The sequence below is a fragment of the Melozone crissalis genome, unplaced genomic scaffold (assembly GCF_028551555.1).
Source record: "Melozone crissalis strain CALT ecotype California unplaced genomic scaffold, PUWL_Pcris_2 ptg000004l_1, whole genome shotgun sequence".
In the NCBI taxonomy this organism is placed as follows: domain Eukaryota; kingdom Metazoa; phylum Chordata; class Aves; order Passeriformes; family Passerellidae; genus Melozone; species Melozone crissalis.
The window spans coordinates 15,088,009-15,109,022 of NW_026535782.1; the positions used below are offsets into that span (position 1 = coordinate 15,088,009).

Here is a 21,014-nt window from a genome sequence, read left to right on the forward strand (position 1 = left end):
TGAGAGATTTTGGTGTATACAGTCTTAATTCTCAAAGGACTTCGTTCTTAGCTCTTGGGGCAGACATTCAGTTTCAGGAGAGCCTAGATTACTGGTTGCTTATTTAATTTCAATTTATAGCATGGCACCAGCTTCCCACAAAACAAACACTTTGTTATCTCCACTGTCTCAACAGCCTCACTTAAAACCAGATATTCTAGTCTTCAAGTGTTTTTTTTATACTGAGATTTCCACAGAAATATATACACAGCGGGTTGAGTTCCCAGTTTCAAGGGAACCTTAGCTAACTGCTTCTTGCTGTTTATTTTCATGAACTTCCATCCTATTCTTTTGCCAAAGTCTATTTATCATCCATAATCACATTTCCCTTCTTTCACATCTACTTTTCCTGAGTTCATGGACTTTAAATGCCTACTTTTTTCATTTTGAAAAAATGTGGTGTGACAGAAGCCTGGTTTCATTCTCTGCACATACTCTTATTCCTAATGGACCTATCTGGTTTTATTCCCTTGACACTATTTGCACGGTCATGCAATGGAACTGCTTCCTTCTCTCCCTCTCTTCTCTTCATGGGTCTGGAAAGCTACCACATGACAGCCACAGTCTAACACAGAGCTGAAGTAAAATCTATATTTCAAAGGGAAAGCATATTTTTTAATAGTGGAAAGAAGAAGGAAGGAAAAAATAGGCATAAACCCCATCTTTCTGTTCAATGCTGCTGCATTTAAGGGCCAGGAATAAAAAGGAAATTTGTGAAACCATTTCAGCGAGAGACCTTTTTTCTGACAAATGTACAGGAAACATTAATCTGAGGAGTTGAGGTTCTTTTATTTTACACCTAATACAATTCAAATTTAAAGGATTACTCGCACAAAAAAATAAACACATTTGGTATAAAAATTTATCGTCACTTTAACACCTTTTTTTCTTCTTATGGCCCCCGCCTTCTCTGGAGCAGAAACATAGAAAGACTAATGGCACAAGTTTGTTATATTCTACAGCATTTTTTGTCTTTACATACTCAAGTACCCTAAAGGACAACAGCCCGCTGTATACAAGAACCATTTTCTTCAGCCTGCTGAATTAAGTTTCATAAAGAACCAAAGCTATAAAGGCATTTTAAAAACCACTGTCTCTTTTTCCTTTCAGAAGCACTGACTTTTTGCACTATTAATATACATAGTGTTACATAACAGCTCTTGGGTACAGTACATGCAGCAGAATATATCTGTTGTATATAAAACATACATTTAAAATCTTGACTTATTGGAATTTTTGGAAGATTGAGTACTTGTAGAATGCCCACTGCTTAGAGAAAATGGTTTGATAGTAGAAATATCTGCATATGCTGGCCACTGGAACAATCCAAGGCCCACTGGAATAGTATCTGTAGCACACCAAGGTGCATAAATAATTTACCTACAATATTAAAACATGACTTAGCAAAACCAATAGTTCAAGATCTTATGACTGGGGGCTGGAACTAGAAGATCTTTACGGTCCCTTCCAACCATACCACTCTATGATTGCTATGTTACTCTTTAGTGGTTGCAAGGAAGTGTGCTGAGAGTTGCCCCTCCCCTTCCAAGTCCTTTATAAAACCTTTATTATGCAATTTTTTTCCAGATGAACAAACTTATTTATGTCTACTGCCTCTTCTCTTCATTGCAGCTGTACACTGTGGACAGTACCATTTCCCTTTTGGTGCTTCTGTCAGTCCAACACATCCATAGTGGAACCACTCAATAGGGCACTATAAAAAGAGTTAAAAGAGAGGGCTTGTGAATTGGGTTTTTTTTCAAAATGCGTATCACAAATACAATTCTATGAAAATGGAACATGAGTGGAAAGTTTAGATTTGGCATTTCACACCAGTTACAGGACAAAACAAGGAGAGGGGAAGATGTGCAACATACACTCAGTACACTAAGAAAAATGATAAAAATTCTAGGAGTTATATATGGACTCACATTACAGAGCAGAATAAGTATGTTGTGCTTTGAAATACTTGGTTTGACAAAGAAATCTTAGTACTCACTTCTGTTTAAATGTAGTTATCTCAGTAAATACATTATGATATTCAACTGTTCTTTGAAAACTTTTTTGTTTGAAAAGGACAACTCTTATTAGTAGTGAAATAGCTGAAAATTCACAGAAATAAAGGGTATTTTGAAGCAGGGCATTTTTGAACCTAGCAAAGGCTGCCAGTTTCTAAAAGAATCTAAGCTGTGTGGAGACATGAGAAGTTTCCTGAAGGATGGTTCAAAACATACGCACTTTACTCTAAAAAACTCTACTCAAAAACAAAACACTTAAAAAAAAGCAAATCCTACATGCAATAGTTATATGCATAAGCCTCTCATGAGCCTTTAGAACTTTGTTACTTACATCTTGGTTATCACAGCCTACCATTTCACCATAGGACACCTAGTAAAATAAGAAAAAAAAAGTTAGCAATTACATTTTGAAAGAGCCCAACATTCAAATTTCTTCCTTTGAGGAGTTCTTCCATTAATAGCAGTAACAACATTTTTGTTTCACGTTTGTTACGCAACCCAAACACCATCATGTTCATAGTGAATTGATTTTTCAAAACTGTTTATGCAAACCAAGATACATTTGCATATTTCAGATTGGATAAGAAACTAAATTCACTGCAAATCCTCTCAATTTTTTAAAAATTTGGTTATTCCTGAAGTCTTCACTACAAGATTTAAAACTCTCCAAGGATATCACATCACTTAAAAAACTGACTATTTTTAGCTTCAACAGTTCATTCTTCACACCACCAGTAAGTAAATAAAAACAAATCAGAAGTTCAAGAGTAAAAATACAGTTTTTTCAAAATTAGCATTCAGAGAAGGAAGTTCAGCTACATCAAAACAGCAGCTGTAGGTGTATTTCAATTTGGAGGCCATCCTTACCTGATTGCAAATACAGTAACGTGGCTCATTTGGATCATAGGTCCAATCAACCTGGCTGTTAGAATCAGACTCTGGTATTACTGCTGTTTGCTGAGACAGTTCTTGTGCCAGCGCAGATGAAGAAGAACATGATGATAGAGAGGAAGAAGAAGATGATGATGAGGACTGCTGACTTGAGGATTTGTTGTTGTTTCTGAGGAAGAGTAAAAAAAAAGAGGAAAAAAAGTGCATCAATGATTAATTTTCTGCCAAGTGAAAGAATCACTAAACAAGTACTTTGTTGACTCTGAACTGCTGCAGTATGTAAATCCCAAAGCTATCATTCACCATCACATTTCATTCAACCACTGCAAGCACTGGAATGCACCCACTGTATGCTCTTGGAAAAGGAAACAAGTCACACCAGCTTACAAGTGCAGGACGTGCTGCTCTGATCAATGGAATTCAACAGCTCTAAACTGTCTAGTGGCAAATGCTAAAAACAAATGCTTTTCTTCACAAAGTTTTCCCTCAATAGTTTTGGTGTCAAGTCCTTATAAAAATTGTTACCACTAAACTAGGAATTTACATATAAATAATGTCATATGTCATGTACAATAGATAACTGCTTTGCAGATGACTGATTCTCTGTTAATCTCCACTCAAGCATCAGCAATCACTCCATCGGAATGGTGCCAGAATAAAATTTCTCTGCTTTTGCTTATAGGTCAGACCTGACACCCAAGATATTCATAGATGAAAAATGCTTCTCAAACGGCATTATTAACTGAGTTGTGAACACACACAAATTTGAATGAAGAAAAAAACTCAATTTAAAAGGATGGGTATTTTGAGATAAATTCTTTCAAGTACAAGTTCTGATTGTTGAATGTGTTGTGACGTTGTGTTGTTAAAAATGTTTTAAAACTTCATTCAGAAATGAAATTCATTCCCTGTTCTACACAGTCAGTCATTAGAAAGTGTCATGTTTACTTGGCATCAGACATCTCCAGGTTATTTCAAAACCATCTACAAACCATTGCACAGTAATTCCCAACAATTGCTGTTAGATCAATTCTCTCCAAAACACAGAAAAGTGAGGGAATAAACTTGATTGTATCTCAGATAAAAACGCAGTTCAATAGAGTTTGCTTAAAGAAAAAGAAGTGGGAGAACTAAAGAACACAGCGCTGCACAAAAAATGGCCAAGAGGCAGTAACTACCTTCTGCTGATTCCTCCCCACAGATATTAAATACAAAGTATTCTATTACAGCTCATGAACTTTAAAAAAAAAAGCTTATCTGCCTTCAAATTTATAATTACAGTCAACAAGTAAGAAAACCTACTTGCTTTTTCTGCCACTTCGTGAATCTGTGCTTGATGAACTTAACGTCTGAGTTAATGTAGATGCCAGAGCTGATGATGAATATCCAGCTGAATCTCTGGACAATGAAAATTCTCTTCCAAGCTGAAAATCATTGTTCTTAAATGCTTCATAGCTGGCTTTTAGACTGGATGTTCGTCTTCCCTCCTTCATCTAAAAGGAATGCTGATGTTGTATCAGATTACACAGTAAAGCTACTACATAAGGCTGCTAACTGCTAATGATATGCACAGGTTCACTCTTTACCTTGTTAATGAAATAATGTACAGAAAGCAGTGAAATGTGTGAGAACATCTTGCAGGAAAAGTCAGAAAACAAGTTGTCCCTGTAGGCTAGCTCAACAGGATGAAACTCTCGCATAGTAATAAAATTCTAATATAAGAACTGAATCACATCAGCTGAAAGCGATCATGGGAATTCAGATTTAAAAAAAAAAAAACAAAACCAGTCACTAGCCTTTCTTCTTAATCATAAGCAGATGGCAGAATGACAAGAATAGTTTGACATTACCTGTGCCGTGGCTTGCACTGCTTGAGCTGCTGCCATGGTAATTGCACCGGCCCCGGATCCTGAAGATAATGAGCCCAGGTTATATGATGCCAATGGTTGAGAAGAGTTTGTATTGTATGCATTGTTTGAAGAGGATGATGAATTACTGTTTCGACACCCTTGATGAACAGAACACATTTATGAAATTCAAAATGAAACTAAATTCCTTTGCATTTTAAGAAGAGTTATATGATAGCCAGTGAAAGAGTAGGAACTCTGTTTACGCATCAGAGCAGTCTAACCATATGGAAAAAAGGCTTTAAAAGTAATCAGACACAGACAGTATTCGTTGATGGGGGGAAAAAAAAAGAGAAATTTGTTCCCTATCTGTCCTCATGTGCAAGGAGTCCCTTCAGAAAGACAGCTCTCACTATGATGCTCAGCTATCGAAGAACAGATACAGCTGCCATATCTATGCCTATATTGAAACAATTCTCACTACTATAATCAGCAAGAAGAAGGTAAGAATGATTACACACCTATACTGTTTCTGAAGTAAAACTTTGAACAATCTTAATTCTAAAAACTATAGATCAGATTTAATGCAAAACAGTTTCTGGGGTCATCTGCAGAATGACAGCTGCCCAAATATAGCTACATTTTATTTGCAGCCTCAAGTGAAGCTTCTTTAAAAGAAAACTGAAATAGACATGACTTAAATGACTTAAAACTGACTTAAAACATGACTGAGGTATCTGATTTACTATATAACTCCTTAGTCTTTTATTTTCAGAAAAGAAACTATGAAACACCTTAATATTGAGAATAGGCAGAAAGGTTTAGGTTTTTTTAGTCACTATATACAAAAAGACTTTTCTTTTGACATTGACAACACATGAAAAAAATTTATTTTTGGACCAACTCTTAGAAAAAGGTGTGAAAATTCTTTTCCCTTACTTTGGAAACTGTTGTATGCATTTTCTTCCCAAAAATAATGCATTGATCTCTTATATTTGTACTACTAGCTGAATGAAACTGTACTGTTATCTTCTTCAAAGTGTAAATAAAAAGAAACAGCCATCATACAGCTGTTAAATGACAACAAAGCAGACACACTTCATGGAAAACACAGATGACTAAGAATGCCTGTAATTTCTCATGTTTCAAGTGACTGAAAATCCCAGGGAAAGGGGTATCAGTCTCTGATTGAGGACTGGCTGAATGACAGATCCCAGGTCTTTATTGATGGCACCGGGTCTAGAAATTCCACAAAGGAAAGTGCAGTGCACCTGGAGAGGAACAACCCCAAGCAACAGCAGAGGCTGTGGGCTGACCTGCTGAAAAGCCACCCTGTGGAGAAGGACCTCAGGGTCCTGGTGAACAACAAACTGTCCCTGAGCGAGCAGTGTTCTATGGGGGCTAAGAAGGCCAGTGGTGTCCTGGGGAGCATTAGGAAAAGCATGGCCAGAAGGTTGAGGGAAGTGATCCTGACCCTCACTCAGCCCTAGCAAAGCTGCATCTGGAGTGCTGTGTCCTGTTCTGGGCTCCTCAGTGCAAGAGACATGGAGCTCCTGCAGTGGGTCCAGTGGAGTGAAGAAAAGGTGATTAAGGTACTGGAGCACCTCCCTTATGAGGAAAGGCTGAGGGAGCTGGGCCTGTTCAGCCTGGAGAAGAGATGACTGAGAGGGGACCCCATCACTGTCTGTGAGCATCTCAAGGGGATGGAGCCAGGCTCTGCTTGTGGTTCCAAGCAATTGGACAAGAGGCAACAGACAGAGCCTCATGCACAGGAAGCTCCACCTGAATATAAGGAAGAACTTCTGTACTGTGCAGGTGGCTACACACAGGACAGGTTGCATAGGAACAGGCTGTCCAGAGAGGCTGTGGAGTCTCCCTCACTGGACATATTCAACAACTGTCTGGACACAACCCTGTGCCATGTGCTCTGGATGGCCCTGCTGGAGCAGGGAGGCTGCACCAGATGACCCACTGGGGTCCCTTTCAACCTTACCTATTCCATGATTCTGTGATTTCAGAAGACTAACTCACAAATATAATTAAGTTTCTCTTCTGACTAAAAAGCAATGAAATGAAAGACAATTAGGATTACCTGGTGTGTTTTCTTTAGAAGCATCTGATGTCAGGGTAGATAGAAGAGCTTCAGATTTAAACTTCTTTTCAGGAACATGATCTGTTGTACTATGGTGAGATGGATTGTGTTTCCTTTCTAAATGAAAAAAATGAAGAGAAATGTAAAATCTATTCAGCTTTAAAGTCAAATTATGCTAGCACTTTCAACCAATTCCCACCAGCAAAACCTATTTTATTCTTGCACTTCTTAACAGATATGATTAGCGTTTATTATGCTTTGTTTTCTCCTTGCAATGATGGAGGAGAAAAACGTTCTAAACCATCTTTTTCCTCATACTTCTCAACAAAAAAAACCCCAAAGGAAACAAACAGTGGCCATGTTTTTAAGTTTCAAATACTTACTCTCTACTGGAGTGTGAGAATGGGAGTGATGGTTATTCACAGGCTGTGCTGGTGTATCCAGCTCCAGAGACCCTAAGAGGGAGGTAAGAAGGACACAAAAACTGAGAGTTGGCAATGGTTTAACTTTTACATACTAAAGGGATTTTTAAAATATTAACCAAATCACAATGCAGTTATATTTATTTTAATCAGAAGAATTTTTGCTGGCATTGAAACCATTTGTACAGTACAACCACGAACCAGTGAGATTAGTTCTCAAATAAAAACTGGTGACTGCTACTATCTTGTTGAAATCAAGAGCTTAAAATCAAGACAAATAAGAAGAACCAAGAACATTATTGCCCTCACCAAGCCACTTAATCAAATGAGTTGCAGAATGGCTGCACCAAAAGTACTGACCATCTACACCAGTATGAACTGAAGACTGAACAATGTAGACTGTATAAACAAGGCACCTTGTTCCACTGAGTCTACCTTGTCACATTCAGTCAAAACTCAAGAAAATAGCAGTTTCATCTTTAAAGAAGATTTAACATTCAAATGAAAGGGCTGCAGATCATCATCCAGATTTTTTTAACATCCAAAATACACAGAGCAACAATACAAATAAAAATAAAACAAAAAACCCCACAAAACCAACAAAACAACAACAAACCCCACCCCCATCCTCCTCCCCACCAAAAAGGAAAAAGTCAGACAGGCATAAATCCAAGTATATGTCTAACAATAATATTTCTTGTAAGATGAGGCTAATTAATCACAGCATAGGAGAGACTTTGGCTATAAATTTGGAACAATATACAATATTTTGTTCTCCAATCTCTAACAAGAAGATTTTTAAGTAGTTGCAATACCTACCAACTTACGTTTACACAGAAGACAAAACAAGAATGCAATTCACATTCATTTTTCAAAATCTGTGTCCTCAGCATTTCTTTACCTCTTCCAGTGCTTTCAAAAAGCACTGAAATAAATGAGTAATACATAAATATTACAAAAGTTTAATATAATTATTCTAGAAGAGGATCAAAGCATAAGGAGCTATTTTGGCTGAGAGAACTTCAATCACGTTATGAACTTGCCCTAAGGCTGCCCTCTGGTGGGACTTCAACCTTATGTATTTACTTACTCTGAAAGCTAAAAGTGTTAAGTCTTCTACTTTTAGCTTTATTTAAAAACAAACAAGGAAACAAAACCCTCAAACCGAACAAACCTTAAAGATGCAACATGCAGTCTAGTGCTTCTCTATTTTGATTTCTTGAAATCCTATCGAGGAACCTCTCCAAACATGTGGCTCTACAGAAGGTAGCACCACATCCTAAAACCAACTGGGGTTTAAACTAAAGTAAACTAGTCTTTTTCTGTAATTGCTATTAATGAATAGCATTTAATTTAGAGTTTTCTTATATTGTGCCTGTTATTTGTAATAGCAATTACAAATAAAATAGCCCCAAACTCCCAGCTTATACAACGCAGCCACAAAAAGTTCCAAGAAAGAATGCTTGTTCCTAATATTCCCAAGTGGCTTAAGTAAATTTTCACTATCTTTGGCTATGAGGACAGCCACTGCCTCCATAATCACAGCAGTTACATCAACTCAGAAATTTATCACATTTGAATTTGATGTCTAAATGCTGATACATACAGAAAAGACAGGTTCCTCCACACCAAGCTGGCAAAAAAAGTTGTAACTTTACATTTTTATTCAAATTCCAAATATCAGCATGGCTGTATTTAACATGCAGGTTTCTTACCTAAAATGCTTTTCCTTCACTGGCCCATTATAGAACAACCCATTCTTGCCCCTTTAAAATAGAAAACCACCAAGTACATGGAAAACTAAAATAATGACCCTCCTTAGTTTGGTGGCAATCAGTTCAAGGCAGAAATGTTACCCTTGCAACTGGGTAGGTGGCATGCTTAGGCCAAAGTAGTTGGCTGAATACCTACAACCATTAAAAACAGGTTTAAAGAATTATGTATCTTACTGTAGCAATTCACAAGGACAACAGTTGTGTGAAATTATTCTACTTACTCAAATGTATTTTGATTTCACTGGTATAAATCGAGGTTGAAACTAAAATCTGAGAGTGGGTTAAACTAAAATTTCAAAGTGGGTTAAAACATGGGTGAAAATACTGGCAGCCACTAACAAGTGTATGATAGTTTAATTCTGGAAATTGACAGAAAGTCTGTCAAGTTCTTAAAGAAAAACATGCATACTTACGTCTCTCTAATATTTCTGTAATTCCAGCATTATCTGCTTCAAGTTCCATTTTAAATTTAGCAAGTTCCTGGTCCAATTTTCTCAAGTGACGGTCTACCTGTTTGTTAGATAAAGCAAAAATAAATAGCATCCAGTTCTGGAACATGAATATCTACATCCTTCATCTCAGGCTTGCTAAGTATTTCCCTTCCAGCAATTTTGTGCCATGCAGCACTAAGAACAATAATGCACAGAAGGGATCTTCTTGGTCACCTCCATTTATCTCCCTCAGAAGAGACACTGTTGTTAGCACCAAAATAGCATAGGGAAAGCTCCAAGACACTTCTTTTCAGAAATAAAGATGAAGAAAACTTGGAGGTGCTCTAGTTATGAAAACTTAAAAGGGAAGAGAAAGAACAGTACATGACATGGACTTTAGTAGAAATTGGGCTGCTTTGGGGAAATTGCAAGTTCTGAACTGAAACTGAAAGGTGCAATTTGTGTGCCACTATAAGCACCAATAAATTTGTGCTTAGGAGAGGAAATGCACAGGAGTCTCAACTGAAAGTGGAGACTCCTGTGCATTTCAGCAAACTATGACGTGCTGTTGGGTATTAAAAATTAATCCAAAAAAAAAAAAATTCTCAACTCACTATTGTGAAAAGAAAGACTACATTCCAAATGCTTTCTACATCTGTAATCACACAGCAAAATTTACCCATCTTTATTAAAAACTGGGAGGTTTTTCCAGTTATCAGCTAAGCAAAAGAGAAGAGGCAGTTCCAACTTCTAGAACAATCTTTTGGCTAGTTGTAGTGAAACTAAAGCAGCTGTTTTATGTCTTCTATATTTGAGTGTAGTCTGACTTGCAGGTTCTGTTCTCTTGAGAAATGTAAAATAAATAAACTTTAATCACATGCCATCCCTCTCTGGGTCTGGCCATCCAGGGCATTTTTCACCCAATGAAAATGCCCCTGCCCAAGGCGTGAGCAGCCAGTTTCTCCAGGAGAGTTCTGTAGGAAACAGTGTCCAAGGCTTTACTGAAGTCCAGGTAGACAACATCCAGAGCCTTTCCCTCATGTACTAGGCAGGTCACTTCATCACTGAATATCAGGTCAGCCAAGCAAGACCTGCCTTTCCCAAACCCACTCTGCCAGGGCCTGATCCCTGGTTGTCCTGTTTGTGCTGTGTCATGACACTCAGGATGATCTGCTCCATGACCCTCCCCAGCACTGTCAGGCTGACAGGCCCTTACTTCCCTAAATGCTCTTTCTGACCCTTCTTGTACATGGGCATTACATTGCTGATTTCCAGTCAATTGGGACCTCTGGGAAACACCCAAAAGTGGCTCAGTGACCTTTTCAACCATGGGGAGGATCCCTCACAGCCCCAGACTCGTGTGTGTCTCAGTGACACAGCAGGTTGTTGACTCCCTTGAGTTATGGGGACTTCATTCTGCCCCCCACCCACTTGCTCCAGATCAGGGGGCTGGGTACCCTGAGAACAACTGGTCTTGTTATTAAATATTGCAGCAATGAAGGCATTAAGTACCTCTGTCTTTTCTTCATCCTCCATCACTATGTTTACCTCTGTATCCAGTAAAGGATGAAGATTTTTCCACAGCCCTTATTTTACTGCTGATATATTTTTTAAAATATTTTTTGTCTTTCACAGCAGTAACCAGATAAAGTTTGACTTGGGCTTTGGCCCTTCTAACATATCTCCCACACAACCTCATAAAATCCTTGCAGTCTTCCCAAGTTGCCTGCCCATTCTTCCCAAGGTGATACACTCTCTTTTTTCCCCCAAATTGAAGCCGAAGCTCTGTATGTAGCCAGGCTGGTCTTCTTCCCTGCTGGCTTCTCTGCTGGCACATGGGGATGGGCTGCTCCTAAAAATTTAAGATTTCCTTCTTGAAGAATGCCCAGCCTTCCTGAATGCCTCAACACTGCATGACAAAGGATTCTCTCAATTAGTCTCCTAAACAGGCTGAAACCATGCATTAAAATCTTAGGATTTCTAATACTATTTCTCTGATTTCTATTTAAGTGACACTTACTACCCAAAATTCTTAAAAGTCAATAAAATATAAAATGTTTCTTTCATCAGGAAAACATCTCTATGCAGACAACATAAAAGTACAGCACACTGCAGCATGACTGCAGTGCTTATCAAAATGCTTAGAATTTCCCAGGGCATAAATTTAGGTAATTCACCACAACTCTTGTGTCCACTTACCAGATCATATATTTGATTAGCCAGTTGCACTTTTTCATCTGCATCTTCCAAAGCTTTATAATAATCCTGTTAGGAAGAAATTAAAAAAAAATAATTAATGTAACAGAATTAATTTCAGTAAGTTTAAGCTGCTGTTATGAAGCATAAAATATAAGTCAAAAGGACAAATTTAGGTCAGTTTTCAGAAAGACTGAAATTTTTCTGTAAACAACAATCATCTACATTTGAAATGAGATATATACATCAATTTATTTTCTCTGTGTTAGAAAAAGCCACATTACAAGAAGGAGACACTTCCTACTGCAAGAAATGCTACAAGAAATTAAACAATCTTGGATTTATTTTATATTACACAGCATCATGTTATGGACTTAAAATAAGAGCATGTCTTTTATTTCAGGACCACCACAAGTCCTACTGCTCTTCAAAATGATGCTGAAGTACTCTGTGGGGAAGCCTTTCCAGCACTCTAGTAAAACAGAGATAATATTGTATGTAATTTAAATTACTTTAAAATAAGTTTCTCTAACTCATGAGTGCATTCTAAATAATTTGACTAAAACAATCTAGAAGTCTCCTCTAACCTATGAAAAGTTTAAAAAAGGTATGTTTTCAAATGCTTGTACTTTAGAGTTGAACAGATTTTACTGCCTTTTAATTCTCAATTTCCACTGAATAGTAACTTCTGTGAAAACTACTTGAAGTTTTGATTCAACAAAAGTCAACAAAAATTTTTCATTTATTCCAGTGGAGTCAGAGCTCTGACCTTTTTCTTTTTCAGAATTTAAAAATCTATTTGCATTAATTAAAGATGAAAACAACCCTTAGCAAATCAGGGGCTGAAGTAGCCACTGTAGGAGACTACAAAGGGGTTTCTCCTGACAAAATGATGGGCTACATTGCTAAAAATACCATCACCAATGCTCAAGTATTGAAGGATAACACAGAACACATTCATATTCATGTTCTTACTCCTCCCTCTCTCAAGCTAAATATGTATAATGTGTAGAAGGACATTGGCAGAAAATCACAGGAAATGCTGAATCTAAGCTTGAAAAATATCCTCTAAAAGAAAGCACATTAACTTGGGCAACTTCACGTCACACAAACAAAAAAAAGAAAATCTGAGCTCCAAATTTAGGAGCTCAGGCTTCCTCACCATTTCAAGATTACATTTTTTTTAAATGCTAGCAAGTGCTCTGTAAAACTTCAGAGAAATTCTTGATCAAAGAATCCTTCCACTCACTTTCCTCCTCCATGGTAGTTCCATCCACCTCTATGAAAGCCCAAGGGAAGGCACAGTTCTCAACACTTAAATCTCCCATCAATCATAAACTATTTTTTCCTAAGGTTATCTTAGTTTGCAAAAGAAAAATCTGACCCACTCTTATGATATCCTTACTTTTTTGATTGATGTCATTTGTTCTTCTCTCCATTCAGGTTTGTTTTTCTTTGCATTCATAAAAAATTCATTTACCCTCTGCTCAAGCTGATCCATTGCATCTGTAGCATAGGGAAAGATTGAGACAAATGTTATTTTCTCATGTACATAAACATTAGAAAATAAGGGGAAATTTTTTTCTCAAACAAACTTGACAGGACTGAGGTGCAAACTATTAGAGAGGAAAAAAAAGAAAAAAACCAAAACAACCAAGCAACAGTGGACAGCGGAGGGAAATATTTACCTTAATTTCCAAGAAGCAGAATTGCATTCTGGTAGGATTCTCATCAAGGTTCTTGTGCTCTCCAGCATGGGACAGGCAGGACTCCAAGTTCTAAAGGTTTTTTGTCCCTAAGAGCAGTGGTAGTGACTTAAAGCACGACCCAAACTCCTCACCCAGGGCTCTAGACTGCTGACTTTGGAACATTCTAGCCAGTTACAAACTGAGCAGGAAACAAAATGTTCTCCTAAGAGAAACAGTCAAATACAAAACCAAATAATTGAAAAAATTAGTGTCTCAAAAAGGTAGACCAACTGAAGAGCAAGCCCTGCCTTTGAGTCCAGGGCCTCTCCACTGTTTGCTAGGAAGTGTCAGGGCAAATTGAAAGCACTCACAAATTATTCCCTCCACCCCCAGAGGAGTAAATGCACTGATGAACTATTATTTGGAGAGGATTCTCACTTTCATGAAGTTGAGAAATATCATAAGGGGGAAAAAATAAAACCACCGATTTTCTAACATTATCTATCTCTAGAAAGGAAAATGTCAACCACAAGCTATTTTTTTTCATTGTTTATTGAGACATGAACAGGGATTCCCTTCCCTTTCCGCTCCACCCTTCTCCCACTGAGTTTACTATTGCAACAGCTGGACACTTGTGCACTCAACAGCTTGCACATTTCCAAAAACATGAAGCTGCCTCAGTCAAACCAGCTTGGACAGCCTTGCTAGTGCCAGGATAGATGACAGTACTTAAGTCTTTTTCCCAGCATTCTCAGTGACATTTTGCCCAGCTATCAGTTTTAAATTAAATGTGACAATGCACAAATCACCTACAAACTTCAGGCTCTGGGTGCAAAACACCTAAGAAACTTTCCAGAAACCACCAGTAAAACTGGATCACATCTTGCCAAAACAAAATGCAAATTAATTATTTAGTTCAAGAAGGTCATGAAACCCTAAGTATGATTTACTCTGAAAATCCAAGAGGCCAAGGGTCTTCCCAACTCTCTGAAAATTCACAGCTAGAACTGTTTATATAAATAACCAAAAATCATTCATACTCAATGATCGAAAATATTAATCAATTGTCTTTATACTGGGAACATTCAGGATCAAAACCAACAGGAATCTAACAACTGACTGGTCAGAGCACTATTAATCCCAAGCCGTAACAGTTGGGACATAAGTTCACATCAACTTTATTTAGACTCAGACAAAGCAGTCAAACAGCTCTGGAGTACAACAGGCTAAAGCTGGAGAACCTGAACCATGAGCATTTTCCACCTGCACCATGTAGAGAACATTAAGAAGCCTGAGAGGCAAGCAAGAAGCACACACTTTATATAGAAGCTTCTAAAATCTTTGTTCTTTGAGAAAATGGCTCTAACTTGGTCCAAAAAGCCAACAGACAAAATATTTTATCTCCTATCCTCTATCTCCACAAACACTTTAAGTGTTATTCCAGTGGCTCCATAAAGAAGAAAAGATTTTAAAAGTATCTTCCCTGTTCACTTTTAATTGAGGACTTGTTATCAGTTTGTGTGAACCTGCCTAGGGGAAAATTTCCACAGAAACTTGGTCTTTCCTGAAGGAGCAGAAAAGGCAAAGGCGAGTTCAGGCCAGATCAACCAAATCAGATGGAAAGTTCTCTCTGCTACCCTCAACTTCATCCATTTTTTCTTGTGATAATATATTCTGAGATACTCTTTTCTTAGATCAAATTTCCCAAGAGAGTTGCCAAAACTTCTATGAGAACAGAGTCCTTTTTCCAGATACTGACATTTTACCATGAAATCCTGATAATCCATGATTTTAACTTAATCAGAAAAACATACTTTATGCTTCATGAGGAGCTCAGTTAAAGCTCAAGAGTCAAGTCCCAGTTCAGACGATCTTTGCTTTTTCCACAGCAATCTTCTGAGAATATACAGCAGACAAACCCAGTTTATTGTTTCTTCCAACTACAAACAGCAGGAGCTGCCTCATTAGGAGTCAGTGTGGTCCAAACAGGACAGAATACAAAGTCAACCATGACACTAAAGCAGAGCAGCAGAGATATCTCTGAATTACAAATAATGTAGATTTCTGGGACAGCATCACTCATCAAAGTACTGCTTTCAAGTACTTCCTGAGACACTAAACAACCTCCAGGTTTGCACGTAGCGTTCACCATGCAAACTAGTCCAGAAGTTTCATAAATGTCTTTGGATACCCTGTGAATCACTGCACAAGAATCACAGAAATACCAAAGTCTGAGAAAATTTTTCTCTGCACCTAAGGTTGGTCCTAGTATATGACATACACTGTCATTTACTACTTCCAGTAATACAACATGGAATGCTATTTGTCATTTTCAGTTAAAGCAGAGGAAATTACAATCTGCTGTCTTGGTGCTGCTAGCTGCCTCAAGCTCTCAAACACACCTAAAAAAAAACCCCTACTATTTTCTTTGTCTTCTTATGGAACAGAAGTAAAATCTGTGAACTTATTCCAAACTATCCAAGTCAGGGCTTATTTCCCCTCATGATACTGCCGGGTAATAGTGACTTCAGAGGTGGTATGTCCCAGAAGGAGCCATGACAGCTCCCACAACTTTAAGCACTGAACTCAAGAGAAGATTTAGGTGATAATATACCAAAAAAATCCTATAGACAGTTCTACATGTGTCAATAAGGCCTGTTAAACAGACCTGCTGTGTCCACTGAAGTAAATATCCAATGGAAAGCACATTAAAGTATTATAGAACTGTTCCCACTTAGTGCTGCATTTTGTATTCCTTTACAGTGTTCCCTTGTCATTTCACTCTCTGCTCTTTCTCTCCTTCCCCTTTACAATAACCTGGCCCTTCCATATTGATGATTGCTCTCATCTTTTGTGCAGTGGCAGTTTCACTAATGAATACTTTTGGATCACAGTTATAGATAACCATATTAATTGTGCGTTAAATGACTGCAACAGCTACCCAGAGTGTTACAGGACACCTAAATCCCAGATGTGATTGCATTAGAAAAGACGAAATGGCAATGCAGCCTGAAAACAGCCTAAGGCAGTGCATTACATTAGGATGTAAGCAGAGATAGTGATCTACAAAAAAACTTGAAGTGTATTTATATTTTGTATAAAATACGTATCTATACAAAGGTAGGCATTTGTATAAAATATAATTTGTATAAAACCGAAAGTATAAAGTATATTTGTTTGCATGTCAGCTAGGGCACAAAAGGCCGAGCAAATGGCACCTTCCCATGTTACTATTAGGGAGCTGGCTGGAAAGTTTCAGGGAGAGCATGCCGCTGCCTACTGGAAGGAGTGGGACATAACTCATGTTCCAAGCCACCATCACTGCTCTTAGGGATCAAAAATCTAAAGAGTTTGGGACGTGCCACGGAAAACGCCTTTGGGAGCAGCACAAGCGGGGCAGGCAGCCCCGCTCGGGCGGACGGGGGCGCGGGGCGGGCCGGGGGCTGCCGCGACAGCGCCGGGGGCGTGCGCCCCGCCCCGCCCCTCGCCTCAGCGCCCGGCTCGGCTCTCTCCGCCCGCGGGAGACGGAGAGCCGCGGCAGGGCTGGGAGGGGGTGCGACCGCCCCGGGGCAGCGCGGGAGAGCGGGCGGAGCTGCTGCCGCGGGCCGGAGCGGCGCCGCTTCGCCTCCTTCCTTCCTTCCTTCCTCGCCGGCTCGGCCTTCCCGGCCGTGCCGCCCCGCGGCGGGGGCGCGGCGGTGGGGCCGGTGCCCGCGGGGCGGAGCGGGGCGGGCGCGCAGGGGGCGGGCGGAGGCGGAGGGGGCGGGACTCACGTACTCTGCACCTGCAGGTCCATCTCGCGCATCTCGGTGAACCTGTCGCGCAGATCCATGGGAAGCTGCTCGATCACTGCGGGGACACGGGGGAGCGGGAGAGAGGGGGGAGGGAGGAGGGAGCCAGTCAGTCACTCGCTGCCGTGGGGGAGGGGGGCCGGCCGCCGCCTCCTCGCCGCGGCTTCCCCCGGCTCCCCCGCACCGGCCGTGCCCGGCCGCCCGGCGCCCCCGCCGCGCACACACTCACTCTCCAGATAGTCCTCCAGGTACAGCATGGCGGCGGCCGGGCCCGCGCCCAGGGGCTGCTCGAGAGCGGGCGCGCGTCCCTTCCAATATGGCGCCGCCGCCAACAACACCAGCACCTCGACTCAGCGAAAACAACATTGGCGGCGGACGGCGCTCGCCGCGGCCCCGTCGCGATTGGCTGCTCGCGCCGCTGACGCACACCGCGGCCCGCGCTCTGCCGCGAGGCCTCACGGGAAGCGTAGTCTGTGCTGGGCGAGCTGTGGGAGGCTGCGCGTCCTACCCTGCGCTGTGGTTCCGGCCGGTTCGTGGTCCGGGGCCATTCCCGCGATCCTGGAGCATTCCCGCTGTTCGGGGCCGTTCCCGCGGTCCTGGGGGCATTCCGGCCTCACAGGGCCCGCCGCACTCTTGTCCCGGAGCAGCTTTGGGCCCTCCGGAGCGTCTCCGGCGCGACCGCAGCGCCTCAAGTCAGGCGAACGGCGAGGGAAAACTTGCAGCTTCTTGACCAGTCTCGAGGCTTTTGCTGGCCCCTTATTGTTTTAAATGCTCGCAGCCGGCAGTAGTTCATTAAAAGCGTAAGAAACGGCAAAGCTAATGAATTTGCTTCAGTCCGTGACCTGTCACGGCACAAGATAAAAAAGCTGCTCCGTTCAGCGCAGGTCCCACGCACGGACAGCCTTAGGAGAGGAGAAACGAACGTGGGCTTTGGCATTGCTGCTCAGAGTGTAACCAAAATTGGCTGACAGCGCTGACTGCCGTCCAGTTACAGTACTCCTTGCAGTAATTCACTTTCACATGTTTGGGACTGGGTTTTTTCACACTGTTTCATTCCCCCAAATAGTCTTTTTCATCACTCTTCTATTATTGTTATTGACTGCTTTAAGCATGGACTGATGCATTTATCCAGACGTGTTTTTTGCCCAGGGAAAGAAAATTTTGGGGCTTGCATGATGCCAGGTGTAAGTATAGGAGCATAAGAATTATGATAGCAGATCAGGTTTGCTTTCCACCGTGCTTTTTTTGTTTCCATGTCTTTATCTGTGCCAGGTGTATCCAAGCAAAAAGGAAACGTATGTTTAAGCCAAGTATCAGTAGAACTTGCATGGGATGTTTTTGAGGGATAAGACCAATGGAAAGTGGTACTTTTCTCATGTCTGAAGTTCATGTATGGTGAGTAGTTACTTAAGGATGACTGAATTTTGGGAAGTGAAGCATACATTTTGTAAATAATGTGTTGGATACACGTGGTAGAGCAAGCAAGTTGAGGGGTTTTAATTCCTTTGCCATTGAAGATGGAGAATGAAGAAGGTTTAACAATAAACTCTCAATAACTTCAACTTCATGAAAAAAAGTGCTGCATCAATGTGGTCACTTCCCATACTCACTCCATCATCAGCCATGTAGTCTGTACTGCCAACCCAGAAGTATCAACTACTCTCATACATAGAAATGAGAACAGATTTTAGATGGTCATAAGCACAGTTAGCCTTGGTGGAAATAATCTCTTATATTACTGCTTGTACAGATGTCTTTCCTGTAGAACTTCTGACTAGTGTAGGCATAACAGTATTTTTAGAGTTTTGTGTGGGAAATTTCTTGGCCCAGTTTAGTATGTAAACCACAAGATTGACCCTTTGTGGGAAGGTAAATGCCTGCACTTACTGAAGTGAAAGGATTTGATGCAGCAAGAGAACTTAATTCATACAAAAGCACAGCAAAGTAATGATATCCTATATTCATTAGGAGAAAAGCTAGGTGTGGGGCTGTGTCTCAGCCATGCCATCAGAAATGGCACGTGCCCTGTGTCTGTTGGTGAAACAGGAAAATGAAACCAGGCTATGCCAGCAGAATGACCAAATGCTAGTGGGGCTGGCTGCTGTCTGCAAGGTGTGAGTTCCCCCTGTTAATGTACAGTGGTTTATTGTAATGTGAGAGTCTCTTATAGAGACATGCTTAGAAAACTGTTCACTGTAGTGCTTTACAGTAAGGGATGGCAGGGGGTTGTGAGGTAAACTACAAAGGAAAATACAATTCAATGTGTTCACTATCTATTGAAAAGAAAACAGGAATTTATTTATCTACCTGGAGTCTTCTTTAGTATTTTTTAGACAAATGAAGCAGCTCATATTTTTCATTTCTGCCCATATTAATTCATGTTGTATAGTCAAATGACTGGCCACACCAACTTCAGTAGGATTGCTTGTGTAAGTGCTGTTTATCATGACATACCAATGGCATACCAAACTGAGTTTAAGCTGACATTTAAGAAGTGATAAGCCAAGAGACCATAAAAAATAAACTGTTTTTACATTAGAAAACTTCCTGTTGCTTATAAATGCAAAGAACTAACTCTATTGATTAACTCAACTTTAGAACAACCTAATTAGAGCAGCTCCCGATAAGGAAACGGGGATTAATGACTGTTTATTGGAATGCAAATACAGTGAAAAAAAACTAAACACCAGCTGTGAACTCAAGGTAAAACATTCAATTTGTGAATTACAATCAACGTTGCTCAAAAAACTCCTTTGCAACTACAGAGCTGCTTAGCACAGGAAGCGAAGGGAGGCCACAGGAGCTGCTGTTTTCTCCTGTTTATATAATGTTATTAATGTTGATGGCTTTTCTCCAGCAAATGTTTCACATAAATCATGTTTCATCACTGTGACGGAGTGATGGCACAGAGGAATATTACAGATGCCCTGTGATCTACCTAAAGCTAATTGCTTGCCATGGTTTCATTAGTTTTCAACTGACAGGAAAAAAAAAGCTGAAACATAAATTTATGTTCTGATGTGTGCTTCTCAGATGGGGGTTAAGATTTTCAAATCTCCCTCTTCTGCAGTTACCCATTCCATATCTCTATAATGCCCTTTTCTATTCTAATTGCTTCTGTCTATTCCCCTGTGTAGAGCTGTTTGACACATCTAACTGCCATCATTTCCGTCTTTGTGTTGCAGCTGCTATCTGTTGATGCCACCCTTTCCTTCTTCCTTCCAAATCTATTCTATCTTCTGAGTTGTATGATTGCTGGAGCTTTCTGTACCCATTCAGGACGGTCACAGTTTTTTATTTACTTCAGTACTCTGATTTTTAACTCTTGTCCAATACAGTGTTTCTGGACTTACAGTCCTTATGTTTTGTTTCTTTGTTTTCCAGGAGGACACATTTCTAATGATACCATTTGAAAAAATGAGGAAAGACCTACCTAGCCCATCCCTAGATTGTTATTCCAGGTCTCAGCTGCTGCTGGTAGGTTGCTGTGCTTTGGTTTGTCACAAGGGAGCCTCCCTGCCTGTGGCACACAGAGGGTGCAGATGTGCATCTGTGTGTTTCTCAGGGCTCTCACAGAACTCACAGAGTGACAGCTAAGTGGCATCCACCAGAGCCTACATAAAACTGCAAGCCTGGGTAGCTCTTAAACGACCAGAAAGGAGCAGTTTGCTTTTCTTTGGCACCTGCTGCTCTGCACTCCAGCAGTCCTGCGTGGCAGGCCAGAATCCATTCACCACGGTGCGCTGCTGTCAGCATGTGCTGTGGATCACGGCATTCCCAGCACTTCTGGCTGCCATTGGCACTGTCGGGCCTGCTAGTCTCCTCAC

General features: G+C 40.4%; 1 protein-coding gene across 6 annotated transcripts; it reads right to left on the reverse strand.

Annotated features, from left to right (window-relative positions):
- Positions 1–807: 807 nt before the first annotated feature.
- On the reverse strand, positions 808–17,569 carry ING3 (inhibitor of growth family member 3). 6 transcript variants are annotated; one of them, XM_054277243.1, is made up of 12 exons: positions 17,417–17,569; positions 17,181–17,245; positions 13,117–13,217; positions 11,715–11,780; positions 9,498–9,594; positions 7,271–7,342; positions 6,888–7,004; positions 4,799–4,857; positions 4,251–4,441; positions 2,925–3,117; positions 2,389–2,427; positions 808–1,753 (listed from the first exon to the last, which is right to left on the reverse strand). In XM_054277243.1, exons 1-12 carry the CDS (start codon positions 17,551–17,553, stop codon positions 1,637–1,639), a joined length of 1,254 nt encoding a protein of 417 aa, XP_054133218.1. In that variant the 5' UTR covers positions 17,554–17,569; the 3' UTR covers positions 808–1,636. The 6 variants fall into 6 exon arrangements, with proteins under 6 accessions (XP_054133218.1, XP_054133217.1, XP_054133221.1 ...); XM_054277242.1 differs by having other exon boundaries at positions 4,799–4,956; XM_054277246.1 differs by having other exon boundaries at positions 4,799–4,956; positions 17,174–17,245; positions 17,417–17,542.
- Positions 17,570–21,014: the final 3,445 nt, after the last annotated feature.